Source organism: Canis aureus, chromosome 34 (assembly GCF_053574225.1).
Source record: "Canis aureus isolate CA01 chromosome 34, VMU_Caureus_v.1.0, whole genome shotgun sequence".
Classification (NCBI taxonomy): Eukaryota; Metazoa; Chordata; class Mammalia; order Carnivora; family Canidae; genus Canis; species Canis aureus.
Genome location: NC_135644.1, coordinates 9,271,504 through 9,293,399, shown reverse-complemented (window position 1 = coordinate 9,293,399; position 21,896 = coordinate 9,271,504). Strand labels below are relative to the sequence as shown.

The 21,896-nt window shown below is 36.6% G+C and overlaps 1 protein-coding gene across 7 annotated transcripts in view; it reads right to left on the bottom strand.

Moving 5' to 3' along the window:
• PDE11A (phosphodiesterase 11A) overlaps positions 1-21,896 on the bottom strand; it is a 406,550-nt gene that overhangs the window by 232,029 nt on the left and 152,625 nt on the right. For 5 of the 7 annotated variants that reach the window (XR_013371375.1, XR_013371376.1, XM_077883003.1 and 2 more), the window contains one exon: positions 700-789. Coding sequence is in view for 5 of the 7 variants with exons in the window: in XM_077883003.1 (XP_077739129.1) it covers positions 700-789 (90 nt within the window). In the remaining 2 variants the exon portion in view is untranslated. Of the gene's footprint in view, positions 1-699; positions 790-4,080; positions 4,200-21,896 lie in introns of all 7 variants that reach the window. The other 2 variants (XM_077883001.1, XM_077883002.1) reach the window with 1 other exon arrangement.

Sequence of the window (21,896 nt, the reverse complement as noted above, 5' to 3'; positions counted from 1 at the left end):
TCTTCATCTCATTTCATTTTTTATAGCACTTATCACTACCTGATACTATATTTTTTGTTTGCATATTATCTACTGTACCTATCTATACCTACCTGTATCTATTGTATTATGAGCCTAATATTATTTAATATCTATTTGATAGTTTAGCATTTTTTTAGTCTTTCTTTAGTATTTATCTCTATAGCTGGTGAAAGTCCCTCTTTGTCTGTGTCTCTTAATAATCCTATAAAAGTGTTTGCATTATTGTCTAGTTATCTTGTGATGCTCTTCCAGAAAAACTTTTAATTCAAAAGCATAATTCATGAGGTGAGTGAAATTATTTGTAGCATACCTTGCTTCTTAAACTAAATTATAAAAATATTACTAAAGTGTGTTATTTTTTTTTTACTAAAGCGTGTTATTGTTTTAAAGCTATAAGAGTACCTCTTCTATCTACCTTACAGTATAGATGTGAAATTAGTTTCATTTTTAAAAGAAGCCAGTACTATTTGCCTCAGACAACAGAGAATTTGTATCCACTTCCATTTGGAATTACTGCTTCAAAGGTATCTTCTATCATAAACTTGAAGGATTAAACAAATAAAAAGGACTCCTAGATTATTCAAAGATCATCTGCTGTTTTTAAAAGACATGATGACTCACAGACACTTGAAAGTCAGAAAGCTTTGAGAGTTGTCAATAACATTTCTTTCTACTTACCCTGCTTCGTTCATATTCTTTCCTTGAGGCAGCAAAGAGCTGAGCATTAGATATGGCAATTCCACAAAATGGAAGATACATCTGCATAACCTAAGGGTAAAGAGAGTGTTAAGAACATTAAAACATTACTGCACCAAATTCCACCTTCCCTGCATTGGTCTGACCATAATATTTTCTTTTCAACCACAGAAATTGAGTATGGAATTATGGATACTAGTATCTTAACTTTAGAAGGGATAGTTTTCAGAGTTAGCGATAAGATGGTCTTGATCAAGCTTTAACTAAGGACAGTCACATTTATGAGCATCTACAGTGAAGCAACAGACAATGATGACTATGATACGGGAACTGTAAATCATCTGTATATCCCTTCTTTGATCAGTGAAAAAGGAATAAATGAATGAACTCATATATCTAGAATTGAAGGCAGGTGTCCACACTCACATGTGGAGGCCAGTAGGCTATGAGTCAATTTCTTTGTACATGTGTATCTGTAGCAGGGATCTTACCTTCACCCCAACACTCTGTCAGCTACAAATTTCAGTATGCCCGGTAGATTGGCCTGGTAGGAATTTAGGGCCCAGAAGGCCTAGTAGCCTCGTATAAAAGAGCTCAAATTGCGCTTGTTCTGCTGACAGAATTGGATGTATGCAAATGTGTGGGATGATCCTACAGAAGCTTGTTTGAGGAAAGGCTGGGGATCCTTTAAGAGAGCACTTTTATGGAAAGAAATAGCTACATGTGGCAGGCTTGATCCTAACAAAGACTTTCTCAACACTTCATCATCACTTATTTTCAGTACTGCCTGACACTCACCCAAATTCATCTCCAGAATCTCTGATTCCAAAGAGAAATAGAATGCCCCAAGTAAAAACCGAAGGAGCAATTTCCCTAAACTCTTCACAACATAGAACATTGTGACAAGTAATATTGCTTTGGGATTTCTCAAAGCAGAAGGAAAAGGGCATGTTTTGTACCATAGTCTTTCTCCCTCCCTCTGTCTCCTTTTCTGTCTCTGTCTGTCTGTCTCTCTCTTACACACACACATACCACACTACAATGTCCTGTGAAGAGGTCCTGTGAACCGAGCAGTTGCAAAACACAGCAGCTCCCACATGCCCAGAAGAGGGAAGTGCAGTGTTCACCATAGGTGAGGGACGAGAACTGTGGACATCATGAGAGCCCTGGGACACCCAGAACACAATTACCTAGAGTGGGAGGTGATTTTGCAGAGGGCTTGAGAAAGACAGAAGATGAAGGACAATCCACACTGCCTGTCATTTCTTTCCTATTCAAATCTTGTTTTGGCTACCTGGGCATCCTCAACTCTGACCTCAGGTCCCAGAAAGTATTGCACAGTGCTGTGTAAGCTAACACTGTGACACCACTCTTTAAGAAAAGAGAGAAACAATGGGATTGGTATTAAGCAGAGGTATAAAATCAGTGAGTTGATTTTTTATACATCTTTCCAGGATAAATTCCTTCACTGAATTTGATTCAAACTCCTATTTAATGAGGACCTACTAGGTGCCAGACACTCTTGCTTCATTTCTTCATTTGAAAAGCATATCAACTTCTCATGGAGAGACTTTACATTTCAGAGATCAGGAAATTCAGTAACTTGCTCAAACTCACGCAGGAACTCAGGTCATCTTATTCTACAACTGAAGATCATTCCTTACAACATGCTGCCTTCTAGAACGAGATGCTATTTCTGTCACTCCCTCATTCCCCTTCCTTACTACTCCTCCTCATGCCTTAGGAAGTTTGTTGATAAGCCCGGATAAAGCTGTTGACATAAAGCTGCCAGATAATCTGCCAGAATTTCTCTGCCTTTAGCCAGAATGGGATCACTTTCAACATCACCTACACACATAGAAAGCACTTTTCTTGTAGTTTCCTGTTTTTTACCTGCTGTGGAGACAGTGACTATGATGGAGGTGGGGGGGAGAAGGAGATACGGGTTATTTTACTTTCCTTCTTTTCCTTCCTTCTTTCTTTCCTTCCTTTTTCCCTTCTTCCCTCCCCCCTCCTTTCTTCCTCCCTTCCTGTATTTATTTGCCTTCAGAGGCCACGTTTAATATAGTTTATAGGTTAAGCAAGTAGGTAGGAGAGATCAAATGAATATGTGAAATGTTTTCTAATATATCATAGGCTTGTTTCAATTCATTTGTAATACCAATATTTATTGAGCTCCAAGCATTGTGTATAATTAAAAAGAATGTGAATTTTAAATTAGATGACTATTGTCCTTTACATGGCTGTTCTGTGTGAAAGCCAACAAGTCGTTTAACCTTTCTGAACCTATTTCCTTATCTATAAAATGCCACATTTCACTGGCTAATCTCTCTCATCTTTTTTAGTTCTAATTTTTGGTGATACTAATAAGTAGAAACACCCATGAGTGTAACATTCTACTTGCTGGAGAAAACAAAGAATTCAATAAATATGCTCACATTTTATTCAAGAAATAATCATTTTTAGTAGTAATTGATACTGACACAGTCCTTGGACATGATGTTAAGCATTTTATACGCACTCTGTCATCTGATTCTATACCATGCCATTTATTTTATTTTTGATGGGAAAACTGAGGCTTTAGAAACTCATCCAAAGTTTTTGGGAGATATCTCTCTATGGGTCTCTCACATTTCTGCATAGCTTACAAACAAAGGCACTGCTCTAGCTTTTAAAAATGTTTGTATAATAAACAGCCTTGGAATACAGTGTCTTCTTCGGAGCAAAGAAGAGACTTGTTTACTATAAAGTATAATTAAGATAGTATCTGTCTTTGGGGCAGAGGTCTGGCTGACTTACTGTCCATTATTAAGCATCTGTGTTTCCTATATTTGAGGTTCTTCTCCTATAACCCATGTCTTTTGTCATTGAGATGATGCTATTACTGAACATTTCCATTCCAAGCCAGAACCAGCTATTCACTTATCATTAAGACTATTTCATTTTTTGTTGGTCTTTTAGATGTATTGATATGAATTCCCCACCATAGTTACTGAGTATTTATTTGTAATTGTAAAGTAAGAGCCCCAGGAACAATTACTAAGATCCGTGTTAAATGTCTTTATTCCCTTTTTACTGAGTTAGTTGCTATTTATTTTATTGTCTTGCTGCATTGATTGCTCCTCTACTACTTTTTATTGCCTTATTTTAGTGATTAAAACCAGAAAGTCCATGTACATATTTAATAAAATCTAAACTGAACATCTTTAGCTCCCCTCCAAATAAGATAAGGATGTGGAAATACTTTAACTTTCCTGTTATATATGTTACTTTTTTGCTTATATTTCGTTTTGTTGCTGCAAACTAGACATTATTATTATTGTTGCTACTATTATTAGTGAATGTTTATTTAGATTCACTCACATGTTTTCCAATTTTTTCCTCTTCATTCCTTCTAGCATGTCCTTTCTTCCTTCTGGAATAATTCTCTCTTTTTGAATCCTTTAGAATACCCTTTAGCATTGGTGGTAAACGCGTTATTTCTGTTTTGTAAAAAAATATCCTTATTTTATCATCAATCTTAAAAGGTAATTAGGTTTGGTATACAATTCAAGATTGATAGCTATTTCTCCTTGCCCTTAGAAGATATCCCTCATCATGTGCAGCTGATGCTGCTAAAAAGTCAGCTGTCAATCTCATTTTTTGTAGATTTTCCACCTTTGTCTTCTAGCTTCTTCTAGGACCTCTTTCTGTCTTTGGTGGCCAGTCTGTACTTTTCTAGCCTTAATCAAAGGCTTAACTGAATCATATAGAATTCTAAATATATTGGTCAAAGATGACTGAAGATAGAGACCATATAACAGCTTTATAACAGATACATTGAAAACTGAGGGGGGCGGGAATCTTGATTTACAAAGGGAATGATCTACCCTGTGTCACTCACTGGTACAACAATTCAACACTCTGAGGCCAGAGAAAGTCTATTTCATTATGGACACCTACATGACAATATGATTCAATGAATTTCCAAGTAAATGTCCAGGAAAATCAGGCAAATGCATTTTGAAAGGGGGGAGTAAGAAGAAGCAGAAGCAGTATCTGTATGCAAATAGGAGATAATGAAAAATTTTAAAAATTATATCTTTTTTTTTTTAGTTCCAGTACAAAAGATGTCTTTTTTAAACAAAGAAAGAGAGATACTACTCTATCATGCCCTTCTTGATGTCCCCCTCCTCCTCCAAAAAAAAAAAATACTAATTTGGCCTTCATCATCTAGTTTCTGAACGCCAAAAGGTCTAAAAAAAACCTTAATGACTAAGAAGCTAAGAAGCTAATGAGTCTGTACACCCGTGTGCAGTACTTTTCAGCTTGAAAGCACTTTATGAACATTGGCTAATTAATCTTTACAACATCCCACTCGGAAAGGGAGTTAAACTGAAAATCATTAAACAGCATAGGAACATCCCTTTAGCCCTAGAAACTCATGAAAAGTATCACTAATAAGCATAAAATGTGAGCCCTGGGACCTTCCATCAATGTCCTAAAGAAAGACAGTAGGTACTAAGACTTTTCAAACTTACAGACAGAGAAAGGTTATTAAAGCTTCGCAGGATAAGCTGGTCCAATGGTACATAATTAGAGGTCACTGGAGGTCTACACTGGAGATTCTGTGAGGGGCCTCAGGCCATCCCCTGTATGGATTCCACTCTTGAAGGCAAAGAGCTTGAAGAGCCACATCACTCTCACTAAAGTAATGGGTGAGAGGAGGTCTTCCCACCATCATGCAATACAGCCTGTCTCAGAGCAGACCCTGCGATTTGCACTCACAGGTCCCTTCCGCCCTCTAGCAGGAGCTATAAGGCAAAACCTCACTGAGCTGGGTGGGCCCCACCGATTTGAAAATGGGCATGTTGTCACTCAAACACTAAACAAACTCTTCAAGTAGAGTAATTCGGAAAATAAGGAATCAAAATACGGAATCAGTCACATTATTTTCACATAATGAAACACCTTCCATATATTTTATTTATTTATTCACGAGAGGCACAGAGAGAGAGAGAGGCAGAGACACAGGCAGAGGAGAAGCAGGCTCCATGCAGGGAGCCCGACTTGAGACTCGATCCCAGGTCTCCAGGATCACACCCTGGGCCGAAGGCGGTGCTAAAACGCTGAGCCACCCAGGCTGCCCCCTTCCATATATTTTAAAAATAGAATATTTTAAATAGTAAAAAAATGAGTCTGAAGTTTTGTAGTTTCCAGAGAAAATTCCTGCTTCCAGAGTTTGGTTCACTGCAATTTTTAAAAAATTTATTCATGAGAGAGAGAGAGAAAGAGAGAGAGGCAGAGACACAGGCAGAGGGAGAAAGAAGCAGGCTCCATGCAGGGAGCCTGACATGGAACTGGATCCCAGGTCTCCAGGATCAGGCCCTGGGCTGAAGGTGGCACTAGACCGCTGAGCCACCCAGGCTGCCCTGTGATTTTGTTTCTATGCAAATTCAATAAAGACAATAGGTCAGATTTTTATATCAAGAATCAGAATCATAAATGAATCCTGTCACCTCACATCAAAGTATATACTCTTGGCTAGAGCATGCCTTTCTCTTATCAGTGCTGTGCCCTCTTTGAAGAAAAGTTTTCCCAAAATACAAAGTATCCAACTTTGTTTGAAAGAACATTAGCATGGAATAGATTGATCCTAAACATATTTTTGGAAATTGTTTGCTTCAAGAATTAACACTCTAAAGAGATGGGGGGGGGTGCATTTCATTCACAAAAGATGAGGAAGAGCAAGCAAGGCAGCAAAGAAAGGAGACAGAGAAACTTACTCTTCTGCTTTTCCTTCTTAAGAGATGGGCAAGTAGATGCTTCTGTTTCAGCCCTTGGACCTCAAAGCTGGGACCCCAAGGGAATTGGAATGAACACCTTTCCATTATTCTCACCTTTCTTCCTGAGGACAGTATTGGCTAAAAGATCCCTAAGAGGCCAAGCTTATCCAAGGGAGGCAGGCTGGGGCCGATTCCTGGCAGGTAGCCTTGCAGCATGAGGGCCTACTCTCCTGGACTTTTTGCAGGCTTTGGACTGCTGAGCACTTGAATCATCCATATTACCTGATAACTTGATTTCTGCATGCTCCCAATCCCGACCTGGGAGACTTTAGAAAAACGATCATCTCATATCCCAAGGCACTTCCAAATTCCCACCCTCTTATTCACAGACACTCTATTGAAGGGAAAACTCTGAAAAGAACGCATTTCAGAAGCCATGTCCCTTTCCAAGATAATTTGTATCGTCTTTTTTGGATCATAAGATTTCAGAAAAAAAAAAAAAAAGTACTCATGTTTCTACCACTCAAGGGTAACCACTATTAACATTTTGGAGATTGCCATTCAAATTTTCCTTTCTTTCCCTTCATATAAACTCGAATAGGCTAATCCTATATGTATTATTTTATCTACTTTTTCCACTTTTTATAACCAGCTATCATTTACTATGACCAATGCAAAATAATCCATTGTATAGTCCAGAAAAAGAAAATTTATAGAGAAAGAAAATAGATTATTGGTTGCTTGGGCTAGTACAGTTAATGAGATTAACTGTAAATGGGATAAAGGATCTTATTGGGGGTGTACTCTAAGACAGATTTTTTTTTAAAGATTTATTTTTATTTATTTATGAGAGAGAGAGAGAGAGGCAGAGACACAGGCAGAGGGAGAAACAGGCTCCATGCCAGGAGCCCGACACGGGACTCGATCCCGGGACTCCAGGATCGCGCCCTGGGCCAAAGGCAGGCGCGAAACCGCTGAGCCACCCAGGGATCCCCTCTAAGACAGATTTATGCTGATGGCCGCACCACTCATAAAGTTACTAAAAATCACTGAATTGCTCATAGAAACGGGTGCATTTTATGACATGTAAAATATATCTCAATATAGCTATTAAAAATTTATCATTCAAAAATCCCATTCAGTGTATGGATTAATATTTTTTTTACTTAGTCAATGTACTGCTGGACATTTAGGGCATTTCTTTTTTTTTTAAATAAATTAATTTTTTATTGGTGTTCAATTTACCAACATACAGAATAACACCCAGTGCTCATCCCGTCAAGTGCCCCCCTCAGTGCCCGTCACCCATTCACCCCCACCCCCTGCCCTCCTCCCCTTCCACCACCCCTAGTTCGTTTCCTAGAGTTAGGAGTCTTTATGTTCTGTCTCCATTTAGGGCATTTCTAACGTAAACAATCTTAGGGTTAAATATCCTCTTATTTTTATTATTTTATTAAATCTTTTATTATTTTATTAAACCTTTGCACATCTCATCATTACTTTCTTGGGATAAAGCCCTAATATTTGAACTTATTTAACTTAACACACATTTACATAGCCCTTTCTCTGTACCAGGATATATTCCAAATGCTTTACTAATATTAATTCATTACTATGTATGTACATTTTTAAATAACTCTTAACATTACCCAATTTTTTTTACATTACACAAATTTTTACTTTTTGTTAAAAAAAATCCGAAAGTATAGAAGTGTATACAATAAAATAACTACAGATGTCTCTTCATTTCCTATCCTGCTAACCACTTCCCTCCCAAAGAACAACCTTAAGAGGCATTTGCAGTATATTTTTCTGGACCTTTTTTTATTAACTGCCTACATAAAATATCTAGTTTTGAGAGTATTTGTAAACATAAATGGAATCACACTATAGGTTATGTTTTACATCTTCCTTTTCACTTGGCATTATATCTTAGAAAATTTTACATATTCATTCAAAGATATCTACTTAATTCTTTTTAATCTTTGCTGAATATTCTAGGAGGTGAAAGTACCCATTAACTGACATTCATGTTGTTTCCAATTTTTTTCTATTACAAATAATGCTGCCATGAACTTTCTTATAAATACATCTTTGGTGCTCGCTTCGGCAGCACATATAATAAATACATCTTTGTGCACTTGGACAACACTTCTGTTGGACAGATTCCTAGAAGAGAAATTTTGGTTGAAGAAAATGTGCATTAAAAAAATCTTAATAGCTACTGCCAACTCCTCCTTCAAAAATTCTCTACCAATTTATACTCCTACTAACAGTCATTAGAGAATTCATTTACCTCTACTTGTACAACATTGGGTATTATTATTCTTTTTAAATCTTCTCTGACAGATTAAATCAGCACTCATTTTTGCATTAACTTACATTTATTTGATTACTAGTGATATTGATGATAATTTCATTTCATATTTGTTGATTGTATCTTTTTTTTATATGGCCTATTTGTGTCTTTTGCTTATCTTTTATTGGACATTCTATTTCTTACTGCTTAGTAAGCACTCTTTTTAGTCTAAGAATAATAACCATCTTCCATTTTTGCATCATGAATCTTACTTGATAATTAGCAATTGTCATTTATTTGATACAGTCCAACAGCCCTACAAGCTATGATTGCTTTGTCTAAGATAAATAGATATTATGACTCAGTAAACCTGGGCCTACTCCCTCTCACGCTATAAAAATTTTTTACAACAATATCTACTTATATAACTCCGTCAAAGTTATTTTTATAAGCAGGTTGACCTACATATCTTATCCTGCCTATTTGCTCCATTCATTTTTGTAACTTAGAGTTCATGTAAGAAGTCAGTTTGAGCTATAGTTTGATCCAGCCATTCTTGAATTTTAGCTATTAAGGTCATTATGATTTCTCCAATTACTGAGCATGGGTATAAATGCAGGAAGCTACACTACATAGTATTTTAGTCTTGGTATCAACACCTTGATGCTAGAAAAGTCTTATTAAATCATAATCATTGTATGAACAGAAAAATTCCTCTTAGGCTATTTTCTAATAAGAAACACATTAGTTTTTCTTTAAACATGGAACATATTCATACTATTTCCTCCTTATAGTAGCAAGATCCTTCCTTCCACCATCTCTTTTATCTAGTTCCTTCTTTTTTTATAGCTCCTTGTTCTTAAAGTAGTGGATATGTCATAAAGATGGACTCATATAATATGCAACCTTTTGTGTCTGTCTGCTTTCATTTAGCATACTGTTTTCAAGGTTCATTCATGTTGTTGCATGTATCAGTACTCCATTTGTTTTTTTCAGTCTTTTTTTTTTAATTAAAAAAATTTTTAAGAGTAGCTTAAGGGTCACAAAAAAGTTGAGTGGGAAATGTGGAGGTTTCCCATAAGCCTCCTTCCCTCCCCCAACACACACAGTTTCCCCCAGCATTAACATCTTACACTAGTGTGGTACATTTGTTACAATTAATGAGCCAATACTGATATATTAAAGTCTATAGTCTAAATTAGGGTTCACTCTTTATCTTGCATATTCAATTGGTTTTGATGAATGTATAATGACATGTATCTACCATCACAGTGTCACACAGAATAATTTCACTGACCTAAAAATTCTGTGTTGTCTATTCATCCCTCCCTCTTCCCAAACCTTTGGTAGCCAATGATCTTTTCATTGATCCATAATTTTGTCTTTTCAGGAATGTCATATAGCTGGAATCATACAGTATATAGTCTTTTCAGGTTGGCTTCCTTCGCTTAGCAATGTCCATTATATGGGTGTACCACAGTTTGTTTACCCATTTACCTATTGAGGGACATCTTGGTTGCTTCCAAGTTTTGGCAATGATGAATAAAGCTGCTATAAACACTCACGTGCAGGTTTTTGTGTGGACATGTTTTCAACTCATCTGGCTTAATATCCAGGAGTATGATTGCTGGATTGTATGGAAAGAGTATTTTAGTTTTGTGAGAAATTGACAAACTATCTTCCAAAGTGCCTATACCATTTTGAATTTCCACCAGCAATGAATGGAAGTTCCTGGTGCTCTATATCCTTGTTAGCAAATGCTGTTGTCAGTGTCTTGAATTTTAAACATTCTTTTTGTTTTGTTTTGTTTTGTTTTGTTTTGTTTTGAGAGAGAGAGAGAGAGAGAGAGAGAGAAGTGGAGAGGGGCAGAGGGAGAGGGAGAGAGAATCCTTAGTAGGCTCCATGCCCAGCTCTGAGCGCAACACAGGACTTTATCTCATGACATTGAGATCATTACCTGAGCCAAAATCCAAAGGCATATGCTTAATCAACTGAACCACCCAGGTGCCCTGAATTTTAAACATTCTAATAGGTGTTTCATGATATCTCATTATTGTTTAAATTTGAAGTTCCCTGATGATATAGAATGTTGAGCATCTTTTCATGTGTATTTGCCATGAGTATCTTCTGATGAGATGTCTGTTCAGACCTTTTGTCATTTTTAAATCAAATTGCTTGTTGCTTATCGTGTTTTGGGAGTTCTTTATAAATTTTGTATACCTGCTCTTTATCAGATATATGTTTTGCAGAAATTTTCTCCCAGTCTGTAGTTTGTTCATTACATGTTATTTTTGCATAAAGCTTAACTAGACTTTTTACTTGTTTCTATTCTGATTTCAGAGAACTTTAGGATTAATCAAAGATTTTAATACATTTCCTCATCTACTTTGAACCTTGTTCTCAATATCAGTGTACCCAGGACAGTATCCTTTTGTCCAGGCCCTAGGAAAAAGGCATGTTTTGTCTGTGGAGATAAGCCTTTTCCTAGGGTTTTTCATTTCTGTCATTTCTGTGGGATTTGGAGGCCCTTCCTCTCTACCATCATTGTTTCTATCTCCTATATCCGGATCTTCCCTTCTCCCTCAATGGGAAACACCTTCCCTTTCATTTGGTATTGCTATTTCTATCTGCTTACCTTCAGGTCCTTACTCCTGTCATCTGGTTTACAATCTTTAGTCTATAGGAATGGCTCACTGGAAGCTTGTCTATGACCTCCCAATCACCAGATCACAATACTCACCAACTAATTTATGTCTTTTTCCTCTTTAAAGCTTCTACCACTTAATCACCAACTGGATAGTAAAACTTTGGCTTCCATACACTCTATACTCCTATTTCTTTCTGTGTTTTTGACACTTCTATTCAAGTTATATTCCCAGATTCAGTCTTTGGTCTTCTAATCTTCTCTTTCCACATTCTTCTTCTACGGGTTTATTTATTCTCATAATATAGGAATCCTACAGGGGCACCTGGGTGGCTCATTTGGTTGAGCATCTGACTCTTGGTTTGGGCTCAGGTAGTGATCTCGGGGTGGTGAGTTGGAGTCCCACACTGGGCTTCACACTCAGTGGGGAGTCTGCTTGAGATTCTCTCCCCCTTTCCTTCTGCCCCTCCCCCTGCCTCTTTTTCTCTCTCTCAAATAAATAAATCTTTAAAAAAAGAAATCCTACAAAATAAAGTATTCTTGGCCGTACAAGAATTAACCTTTGAGCAAGAGTCAGCTAGAAAATGTAGCAAATTTTGTAGGGCCAGATATTTAAGCAGCTGAGAAACTTCCTTCTTTTGCTTACTTATTTCTCCTGCCTCATTCTTGAATGTTGCTCCATCTCTAATCCCCTTTGGCTCTGAAATCACTCTCCCATGTCCCTAGTCACATTACTTCTCAGCCACCTACTACTATTTTTCAGATTTAGGTTTCAGAGCTTCTCATTCTTATCTACCAAGTTGAGCTCTGGGAACATTTGCTTCCTTTACCTCACAGTCTAATTTAGCATTTCCGATCCTAAATTGAACTTCACTCTGAATTCAACAATATTAACTAGACAGGTGTCAAAGTCTCTTCCTTTTACCTGTGTCCTCAATAGTAACCTCTGGGATGATTTTCTGGTGCTGACCTTTTCTCTGTGCTCTAGTCTATAGGACATTTCAACTCAGAGGTCCATATAAACCTCAAACTCAGCATTCCAAAACCAAACTTATCATTTCAATCTCCTTCTCCTGAAGAAAGAGAGATTCCAAAATGCTCTGTGTCAAATGTACCATTAATGTTCTATTTACCCAGTTTCAAACTCTTGAAGCAACTTTGATTGCAGTCTATACATTTGCATAAACATTATAATAGCAATTTAGTAGCTTTTGAGGTCTCCATTCCATACCCTTGAGCTTCTGTGGGGCAGCTTTGCCATCCCTCAATATCTCTAGATAATTGTAAAGGCAGCCAAGACATTCTCATCCTCACAAATTGCCAAGAACTCATTAATCTTTGCTTTCCCATACAGAAAAGTCATAAATTTAAAAGTCACACTGACTGTCTCAACGTGCCCTGTTGTGACAATTAAAGAATGGAAGAAATAAATATTATAAATGCCTTATACATATTGAAAACTATTTTTTTCAAACTACTATTGTGTGAGCATTTTTACACTACATACAGTATTTTTTAAAAAATCTCATTAGAAGCTCATCAGAAAGTATCTTGAATATTTAAGACTATGGCTCGGTATTTTATAGATGCTTGTGGAAGATATGTAATAATCTCAGGAAAAATAGTGAGGAAATATAAAATTGCTATTCAGAGGAATACATGAGACCCAGAGGGGATTCTTCTACTTATGTATCTTTTTTTCATTTCCAAAAATAATTTATCATCAAAATGCAATACCAATGACATGGATAATAAACCATACTATTTTTTAATTTCCAGTAATATTCTCCAGTGGAGAAGAAACAGAGAAGGCTATGAAAAATATGCTTAAAGCATTAATATTTAATTAATGTAATGGGACCCTAAAATTATTATTATAAAAGCCTTGATCAAATCTGTAAGTCGTGCCTATGCAAGTAAAACACTGAATTGGTACCTACTACATTTAAAACATTTTTAATAGACAACATTGAGGGTAGAGCTTAAAGTATAGCCTAAAAACAAACAAAACTTTGTGAAGGGCTAATCAATTATAGGCATATCTCATTTTATTGTGCTTCACTTTATTGCACTTTGCAAATATTGTATGTTTTACAAATTGAAGATTTGTGGCAACCCAACATCCAGCAAGTCTATCAGTACCATATTTCCAAAAGCATTTGCTCATGTCTCTGTGTCACATTTTTGGTAATTCTCTCAACCTTTTTCATCATTATATTTGTTATGTGATCGGTGATCTTTGGTGTTATTATAATTGTTTCAGGGTGCCACAAATCATGTCTGTATGAGACAACAAACTCAATCAGTAAATGTATGTTCTGATTACTCCACCAACCAGCCAGTCCCCAGTCTTTCTCCCTTTCCTTGGGCATCCCTATTTTCTGAGACACAACAATATTGATATTGGGCCAATTAATAACCCTATAGTGGCCTCTAAGTGTTCAAGTGAAAGGAAGAGTTGCATATCTCTCACTTTAAATCAAAACCTAGAAATGATTAAACTCAGTAAGGGAAGGCATGTTGAAATCTGAGATAGGCCAAAAGGTAGGCCTTCTGCACCAAGCATTTTTCCAAGTTGTAAATGCAAAGAAAAAGTTCCTGAAGGAAATTAAAAGTGCTACTCCAGTGAACATAGGAATGATAAGAAAGCAAAACAGCCTTATTGCTGATATGGAGAAAGTTTTAGTGGTCTGGATAGAAGTTCCAACTGGCCACAAGATTCCTTTAAGCAAAAGCCTAATTCAGAGAAAGGCCCTAACTCTCTTTGATGCCATGAAGGCTGAGAGAGGTGAGGAAGCTGCAGAAGAAAAATTGGAAGCTAACAGAGTTGGTTCATGGGGTTTAAGGAAAGAAGCCATCTCCACAGCATGAAAGTGCGAAGTGAAGCAGCAAGTGCTGGTGTAGAAGCTGCAGGTTCTCCAGAAGATCTAACTAATATCATTAATGAAAGTGCTACCCTAAATAACAGATGTTCAATGTAGATGAAAATAGCCTTCTATTAGAAGAAGATGCCATCTAGGACTTACATAGCCAAAGAAGAAAAGTCAATGCCTGGCTTCAAAGCTTCAAAGGACAGGCTGATACTCTTGCTAGAGGCTAATGCAGCTAGTCATTTTAAGTTGAAGCTAATGCTCACTGACCATTCCAAAAATCCTAGGGCCCTTAAGAATTATGTTCAATGTACCCTGCCTGTACTCTGTCAGTGGAACAACAAAGCCTGGATGACAGCACATCTGTTTACAACATGGTTTACTGAATATTTTAAGTCCCCTATTGAGACCCACTGCTCAGAGGAAAAGATTCTTTTTTCTTTAAAGATTAATTTATTTAGTCATTCATGATAGACATGGGGGGGGGCAGTAGAAGACACAGGCAGAGGGAGAAGCAGGCTCCATGCCAGGAGCCCGACATGGGACTCGATCCCAGGACTCCAGGATCGTGCCCTGGGTCAAAGGCAGGCGCTAAACTGCTGAGCCACCCAGGATCCCCAAAAAGATTCTTTTCAAAAGGATTATTGCTCATTGACAGTGTACCTGGTCATACAAATATTCTCACAGAAAGGTACAATGGAATTAATGTTGTTTTCATGCCTGCTAACACAACATCCATTCTGCAGCCCATAAATCAAGGAATTATTTCAACTTTCAAGTCTTGTTATTTAAGAAATGTATGTCATAAGGCCAGAAGCTGTCATACATAGGGATTCCTTTGATGGATCTGGGCCAAGTAAATGAAAAGCTTTCTGGAAAGGATTCACCATTCTAGATGCTATTGAGAACATTTGTGATTCATGGGAAGAGGTCAAAATATCAACATTAACAGGAGTTTGAAAGAAGTTGGTTCCAACCCTCATGGATGATTCTGAGGGGATCAAGACTTCAGTAGAGGAAGTAGCTGTAGATGTGATAGAAACAAGAAGAGAACTAAAATTAGAAGTGGAGCCTGAAGATGTGATTGAACTATTACAAACTCATGATAAAACTTGTATGGTTGAGGACTTGCTTTTTTTTTTTTTTTTTAAGATTTATTTATTTATTTATTCAGAGAGAGCGAAAGAGAGGCAGAAACACAGGCAGAGAGAGAAGCAGGCTCCATGCAGGGAGCCCGACGTGGGACTCGATCCCAGGTCTCCAGGATCACACCCCAGGCTGCAGGCTGTGCTAAACCCCTGCACCACCGGGGCTGCCTGAGGACTTGCTTTTTAAAAAAACATTCATTTATTTGAAAGAGAGAGGATAAGTTGGAGGAGGGGCAGCAAGAGAATCCTCAAGCTGACTCCCTGCTAAGCATGGAGCCCAACTCAAGACTCAATCCCAGGACCCCGAGATCATTATCTGAGCAGAAATCAAGAGTCAGTCGTCTAACCAACTGAGCCATGCAGGCACTTGGAGGAGTTGCTTCTTATGGATGAGCAAAGGAAGTAATTTCTTGAGATGGAATCTACTCCTGGTGAAGATAATGTGAAGATTGTTAGATTGACAACAAAGGATTTAGATAAAATGTTACATAAATTTAGTTGATAAAGCAACATCAGGGTTTGAAAGGATTGATTCCAATTTTGAAAGAAGCTCTACTGTGGGTAAAGTGCTATCAAACAGCATTGGATGCTACAGAAAAATCATTTGAAAAAAGAAGAGTCAACAAATATAGCAAGCTTCACTGTTGTCTTACTTCAAAAATTGCCACAGCCACCCCAACCTTCAGCGACCAGCACCCTGATTAGTCAGCAGCCATCAACATGGAGGCAAGACCCTCCACTAGCAAAATGATTAGGACTTGCCGTAAGCTCAGATGATGGTTACCAATTTTTTAGCATTAAAGTAGTTGTTCATTAAAGTATGAACATTGTTTTTTTACACATAATGCTATTGAATACTTAATAGTCTATGGTATAATGTAAACATAAGGCTTGTATGCACTGGGAAACCAAAACGTTTGTTTGGTTCGCTTTATTGTGGTAGTCAGGAACCAAACCCACAATGTCTCCAAGATTTGGTTTTATTACCAATGCTAGGTAGCAATTCAAAGAGGTGAGATGATAACTTTCTATGGGGTTTATCAGTAATTCAGTAAGGTTTCTCATTATATATCTTAGAACAGTCTAGCTAACAAGCTACGAAGCTATCTTCAAAGCCAAAATGCTTTATTGCTCCTATCCACACTTTTCATTCTTCATCTAGATTCAGTCTGTCAGCAGTATGGTCTCATCAATTGCTTTAGGTGTTGTTTCTTTTCATGGTTCAAATATTTATTTTAAGAGTTAAATTACATATACAGTAAGCAGAAAGAATAAAAATACAAGTTCAAAGAAGGCAGAAAGCAAGAATTACTAAAAATAAAAGATGAAAATAATAAATGAGAAACAACCAGTAAAACTGACAAATTACTCCAGAAATGGTGCTTGTAGGGAAAAGCCAATAAGACAAATAAATTACTAGCTACTTTAATCAGAGGAAAAAACCCACAAATGTACTAAAACAGAAGCGATAAAGAAAATATAATCACAGCTACAGAAAATTTTTTTAAAGAATTATAACAGACTTCTTTGCATAACCCTAAACTTAAACATTTGAAAATCTGATGGTAATTTGTGCTTTTTAAGGAAACTATAAATTAACAAAATTGAATCAATAAGAATGAGAAAATTTGAGTAAAAAACTTACCACGGAAATAAGTGATAAGCAGAGTTGTAATAGAATCATTCCCAGAAAAGGTGCCATGTCTAAATGGTTTCATAGGCAGTCTTTCAAACCAAAAACAAGGTAATTACTATGTTATTCAAACTATACTAGAATCCAGAGAAAGGTGGAAAACCCTCAAATATTTTTTGAAGGTACAATAATTCTGATAGTACATTCTATTTTTTAAAAAATTTTTTCTGATAGTACATTCTAATAAAAATAGCACAAAAATAAACCTATTAAGTCCCCTATGAAAATGGATGAGCAAGATCCTCAATAAAACATTAGAAAATCATACATACATACATACATAATATATAACAATATATATATTGAAACTGAATTTACTCAAATATAAAAAAATGGACATGGTCAAGAATCTCTGTCCATTGAACTAATGGTTTAATATTGCAAAATCAGTTATTACAAACTTTCATATTAACTTGTAAAGGAAAAGATATGATCACCCTAGTATTCTAAAAAATCATTTAATGAAATCTACTACCTATTGCCTAAGAAATTTTTAATAAGCTCGAAGGCTGTTAAAATATTTTAAAAATGGAAGAACGTGTCATATTTCTAAATGAAGGGACCCAATATTAAAAAGAGAGCAATTTTCCCTCTAAATTACTCTATAAATTTTATTCTAGTGGAAAGTGAAATGATATATTTGGAATTCAAAAACAAAAGTAATCCAAATTTCAAATGAAATGAGAAATGTACAACACTAACCAACATTAAAAGGAATAAGAGAAATAAGAAGTAAGTAAAGCTATGATGAACAAAATAGAGTAGCACTGGGGACATAATAATCATACAGAATAATGGAACAGAGGTCCAGAACCAGTATGTATAACAAATGAGTATTGACAAAGGTGGCATTTTAAATCAATGGAAAAAAGATGGTTTAATCAACGAATCGCATTGTGACAAACTATTTTGGGGGAAAAAACCTAAAAATTAGAAGATCTTTTTAAAAAAAATCCCAGAGAGATTAATTATAGGCTAAAAAATAGGATTATAGAAGTCATAGGGGAAATATAAATACTTATATATGCAATCCTTAATTGCGAAAATCTTTTCCAATCATAACATCAAATGTGGAGATTACATGAGAAACTTTGAATACTTTTGTAGATGAAAACATTTGTATCTCAAGGTATAAATTAATACTTAAGGGCAAAATGAACTGGGAAAAGTGATTTGCAATGTTTATGGTAAGTGTAAATACCCTAAATAGGAAAAGAATTCTCTCAAAACAATCAGAAAAAAAAAACCTCATAAAAATGATCCAAAAACTCCCACAAGTAACTTAAAATATGTGAAAAATGTTTAATATATGAATTATCAAATAAGTTTAAGCTAAGATAACAATTAATTGCCACATTTTCCCTACTATATTGACAAATATTACAATTAAAACTAATAGCCAGGGCTAATAAGAATGTGAGAAATAGGCATCTCTTGAAGGAGATGAACTGGGGTAGCATTCCTGAAGAACAGTTTTGCAAAATATATCAAATGCTTGTAAGAACAGGCTGGGGATGCCTGGGTGGCTCAGTGGTTGAGTCTTTGGCTCAGGGCATGATCCCAGGTCCTGGGATCGAGTCCCGCATTGGGCACTCTGCGAGAAGCCTGCTTCTCCCTCTGTCTCTGCCTCTCTCTCTCGCTCCCTCTCTCTCTGTATCTCTCATGAATGAATAAATTTCCAAAAAAAAAAAAAAATCTAAAAAGAAAAAAAAGAAAAAGAATTGGCCACTTGTTTTTACAATTCCATTCCTAGAAATTTATCTTAAGAAAGTAATCTGACAAAAAAAAAAGAAAATAATCTGACAGGTTTACTCAAATGTGCTTATGTCTCACCAAGGGCAAATTCACATTTTGTAAGGCCTGAAACATGTACATTTTGGAAGGGAGCTCTTTAAGAAAAAAAATACAAGGGATGTCTGGGTGGTTCAGTCAGTCAGGCATCGGACTCTTGATCTCGGCTCAGGCCTTGATCTCAGGATCCTGAGTTCAGGGCCAGCACTGGGCTCCATGCTGGGTATGGTACCTACTTAAAAATAAATAAGTAAATAAATACATAAATAGGAAAAAATTTATGAAAATAAAATTAGGGGTCCCTGAGTGGGTTGGTTGGTTAAACGTATGTCTTCGGCTCAGGTCATGATCTCAGAGTCCTGGGGTCAAGCCCAGGTCAGGCTTCCTGCTCTGCCCTTCCCTTTCCCTCTGCCCCTCTCCGCTACTCCTGTGTACTTTCTCTCTCAAAATAAATGATAAAATCTTTCTAAAAAGAGTAAACAAAATTAGTTATAAAATGAATATTTATTTAGACTGAGGAAAGAAATCAAAATATATTACAAATTTTAAAAACTTGACAAATACCACAAACTTTATGGCATGCCCCCAACAGCATATTTACATTAATTTTCCTAAATTTTTGACAGTATGCTTTTTGATTGCCTCTGCATGTGATAACAATTCTTAAGTATTATTTTTCTATAGACCCATAGAAAAATAGTTGTCTTCTCTAGCATGATCAATCAATAATTTTTTAATGTATTATTGATGGTTAAAATGCAAACTTCACCCAGAGACTTATTTCCTATTTGCAATGCTAATACAGGTTTGTATCTTACCAATGCAGCAATTCTGATCAATTCTATTTTGCATAATTCTCACCTAACACTAAGAAAGCAAGCAAGCAAGCAAGCAAATTAAGTGAAAAAGAAAAAGCAAGCCAGCCAAACAGCTGGTCAGCCTGATGTGTTTATCATTGTAGATGCTGCATTATTGAATATGCTACTGATAGGAGAGAACTTCTGCTTTGACTAGGCATCTATGAAAACCAAATTTTACACATCTGATGATTAAAATTTTCCAAAGACTAGCTTCTGTCTCCATACATTTCAAGACTTGTTTCTCCTCCACTGTGCATACTTCCAGGGCCACATGCTATAGAAAACATTCATATTACAGTGTGTCCGGTAGCCTTGAACCTTTGTGCCAAGATGCTGAGTGAGCTGGGATAGTGGGTGAAAGAGTATTCAGGGAAGTGATTCTTAGAACATAAGCCTTGCAACAACTTAACTACACAAAAAGCATTGAAAACCATGTAAATGTATCTTACTAAACTCAAACTAAATTCATCCTTGACTTCTTCCCTAAGTAGGTCCTGAAAATGTGGCCCCCAAAATAGGAAAGAATGACAGATAGGAAGTTGGAATGGAAAAATAAGTTGTCTCAAGTGAGTACTATTAAAATATTTTAGGGATGCCTGGGTGGCTCCGGGGTTGGGTGTCTGCCTTCAGCTCAGGGCATGATCCTGGAGTCCTGGGATTGAGTCCCACATCAGGCTCTCTGCATGAAACCTGCTTCTCCCTCTGCCTGTGTCTCTGCCTCTCTCTCTCTCTGTGTGTGTGTGTGTGTGTGTGTGTGTGTGTGATGAATAAATAAATAAAATCTTTTAAGAATAATAAAATATTTTATATTTGCTAACCTTACAAGACTTTGCTCCTTCTCATTTTCTTTTGCATTTTTTTCCCCATTTGAACATCGCTTATTAGTGTTCCTCTAGGGTTGATCCCAGGATTTCCTATCCCACTCACTCCTTTCTAGGAAATCTTATCTACAATATTAGGTTAAATTACTATCTACATGCCTATGAGCTCCAAACCTGTATTTCTAATCCAGAGTTTCTTTGGAGTCCTAGATCCAACTGCTTACTCAACATTTTCACTTAGATATCTCAAAAGTATGTCAAATGCCTTATTCAAGATAGAACTAACAATTGACCATTCTCAACAATTTACTTCTCTTCTGAGAGGATGGTGTCCTAGCAAAGCACTTCCTTTCAAATAAGGATTGAATACAAAAGCCTAAGCCCCATACCTAACACATCATAAAGCCTTGCTGATTTTACCTGTTAGTTGTCTCTTAAGTATTGTCTGTTTCTCTTCATCATCACATCATTTTTCACACCCTCACCTTCACCCCAATTCAAGCTACCCTCAAGGCTCTCCCATGTCTTCTTACTGCCTAGAGGACCTGGTATTCAAAGCCCTTCATGATCTGGCCCCAACATATTTTTCTAGACTCATCTTCCAACACTCTTCTCCCTCCACATTCCTTGTATGCTAGCCACAGTAGGTTACTCATTCTTATGCATAATAAAGTTTCATACTTTGTCTTTTTCCATCATTATTCCCTCATTCTAGAATGCTCTTGTCCACTTTGTTCATTTTTTGAACTGTACTTGTTATACAAGGCCCAGATCAAATATCATCTTGATGAAATCTTCCTGGACCTTTCCTTTTGAACTACCATTTTCTTCCACTCTTTCCACTTCACCAAACAGATAACCAGTACTCCATCATGCTTTTATAGTTCTTTGTATATACTGCTAGTACAGCGCTTTTATATTATAGTTTACTTGTACCAATATCTATAACCTTGGATAGAATATGAATTGTTTGAGGGCAGAGACAATGGCTTACTCATCTTTTTTCCTTCTGCCACTTGGCACAGGGCCTAGATACAAGGTAAGATCCCAATATATGTTTTCACAGCGTACTTTCAACAATTTCTGTTACAAGTGAGCAAGCTCCCATAAGCAGATCTGGCATAAGCAGAAATAAACATATCTGTTCATCCAAAAAAAAGTACTGGGGTAAAACTAGCTCCAGAAGATGCTGAATTAAACCTCAAATGAGGTCATAAAATGCTGTCCTTATTCACCTGTTATCATCATTCTCCTTTATGTGGGCTTTATTCTCAAGCACCACAGTAAC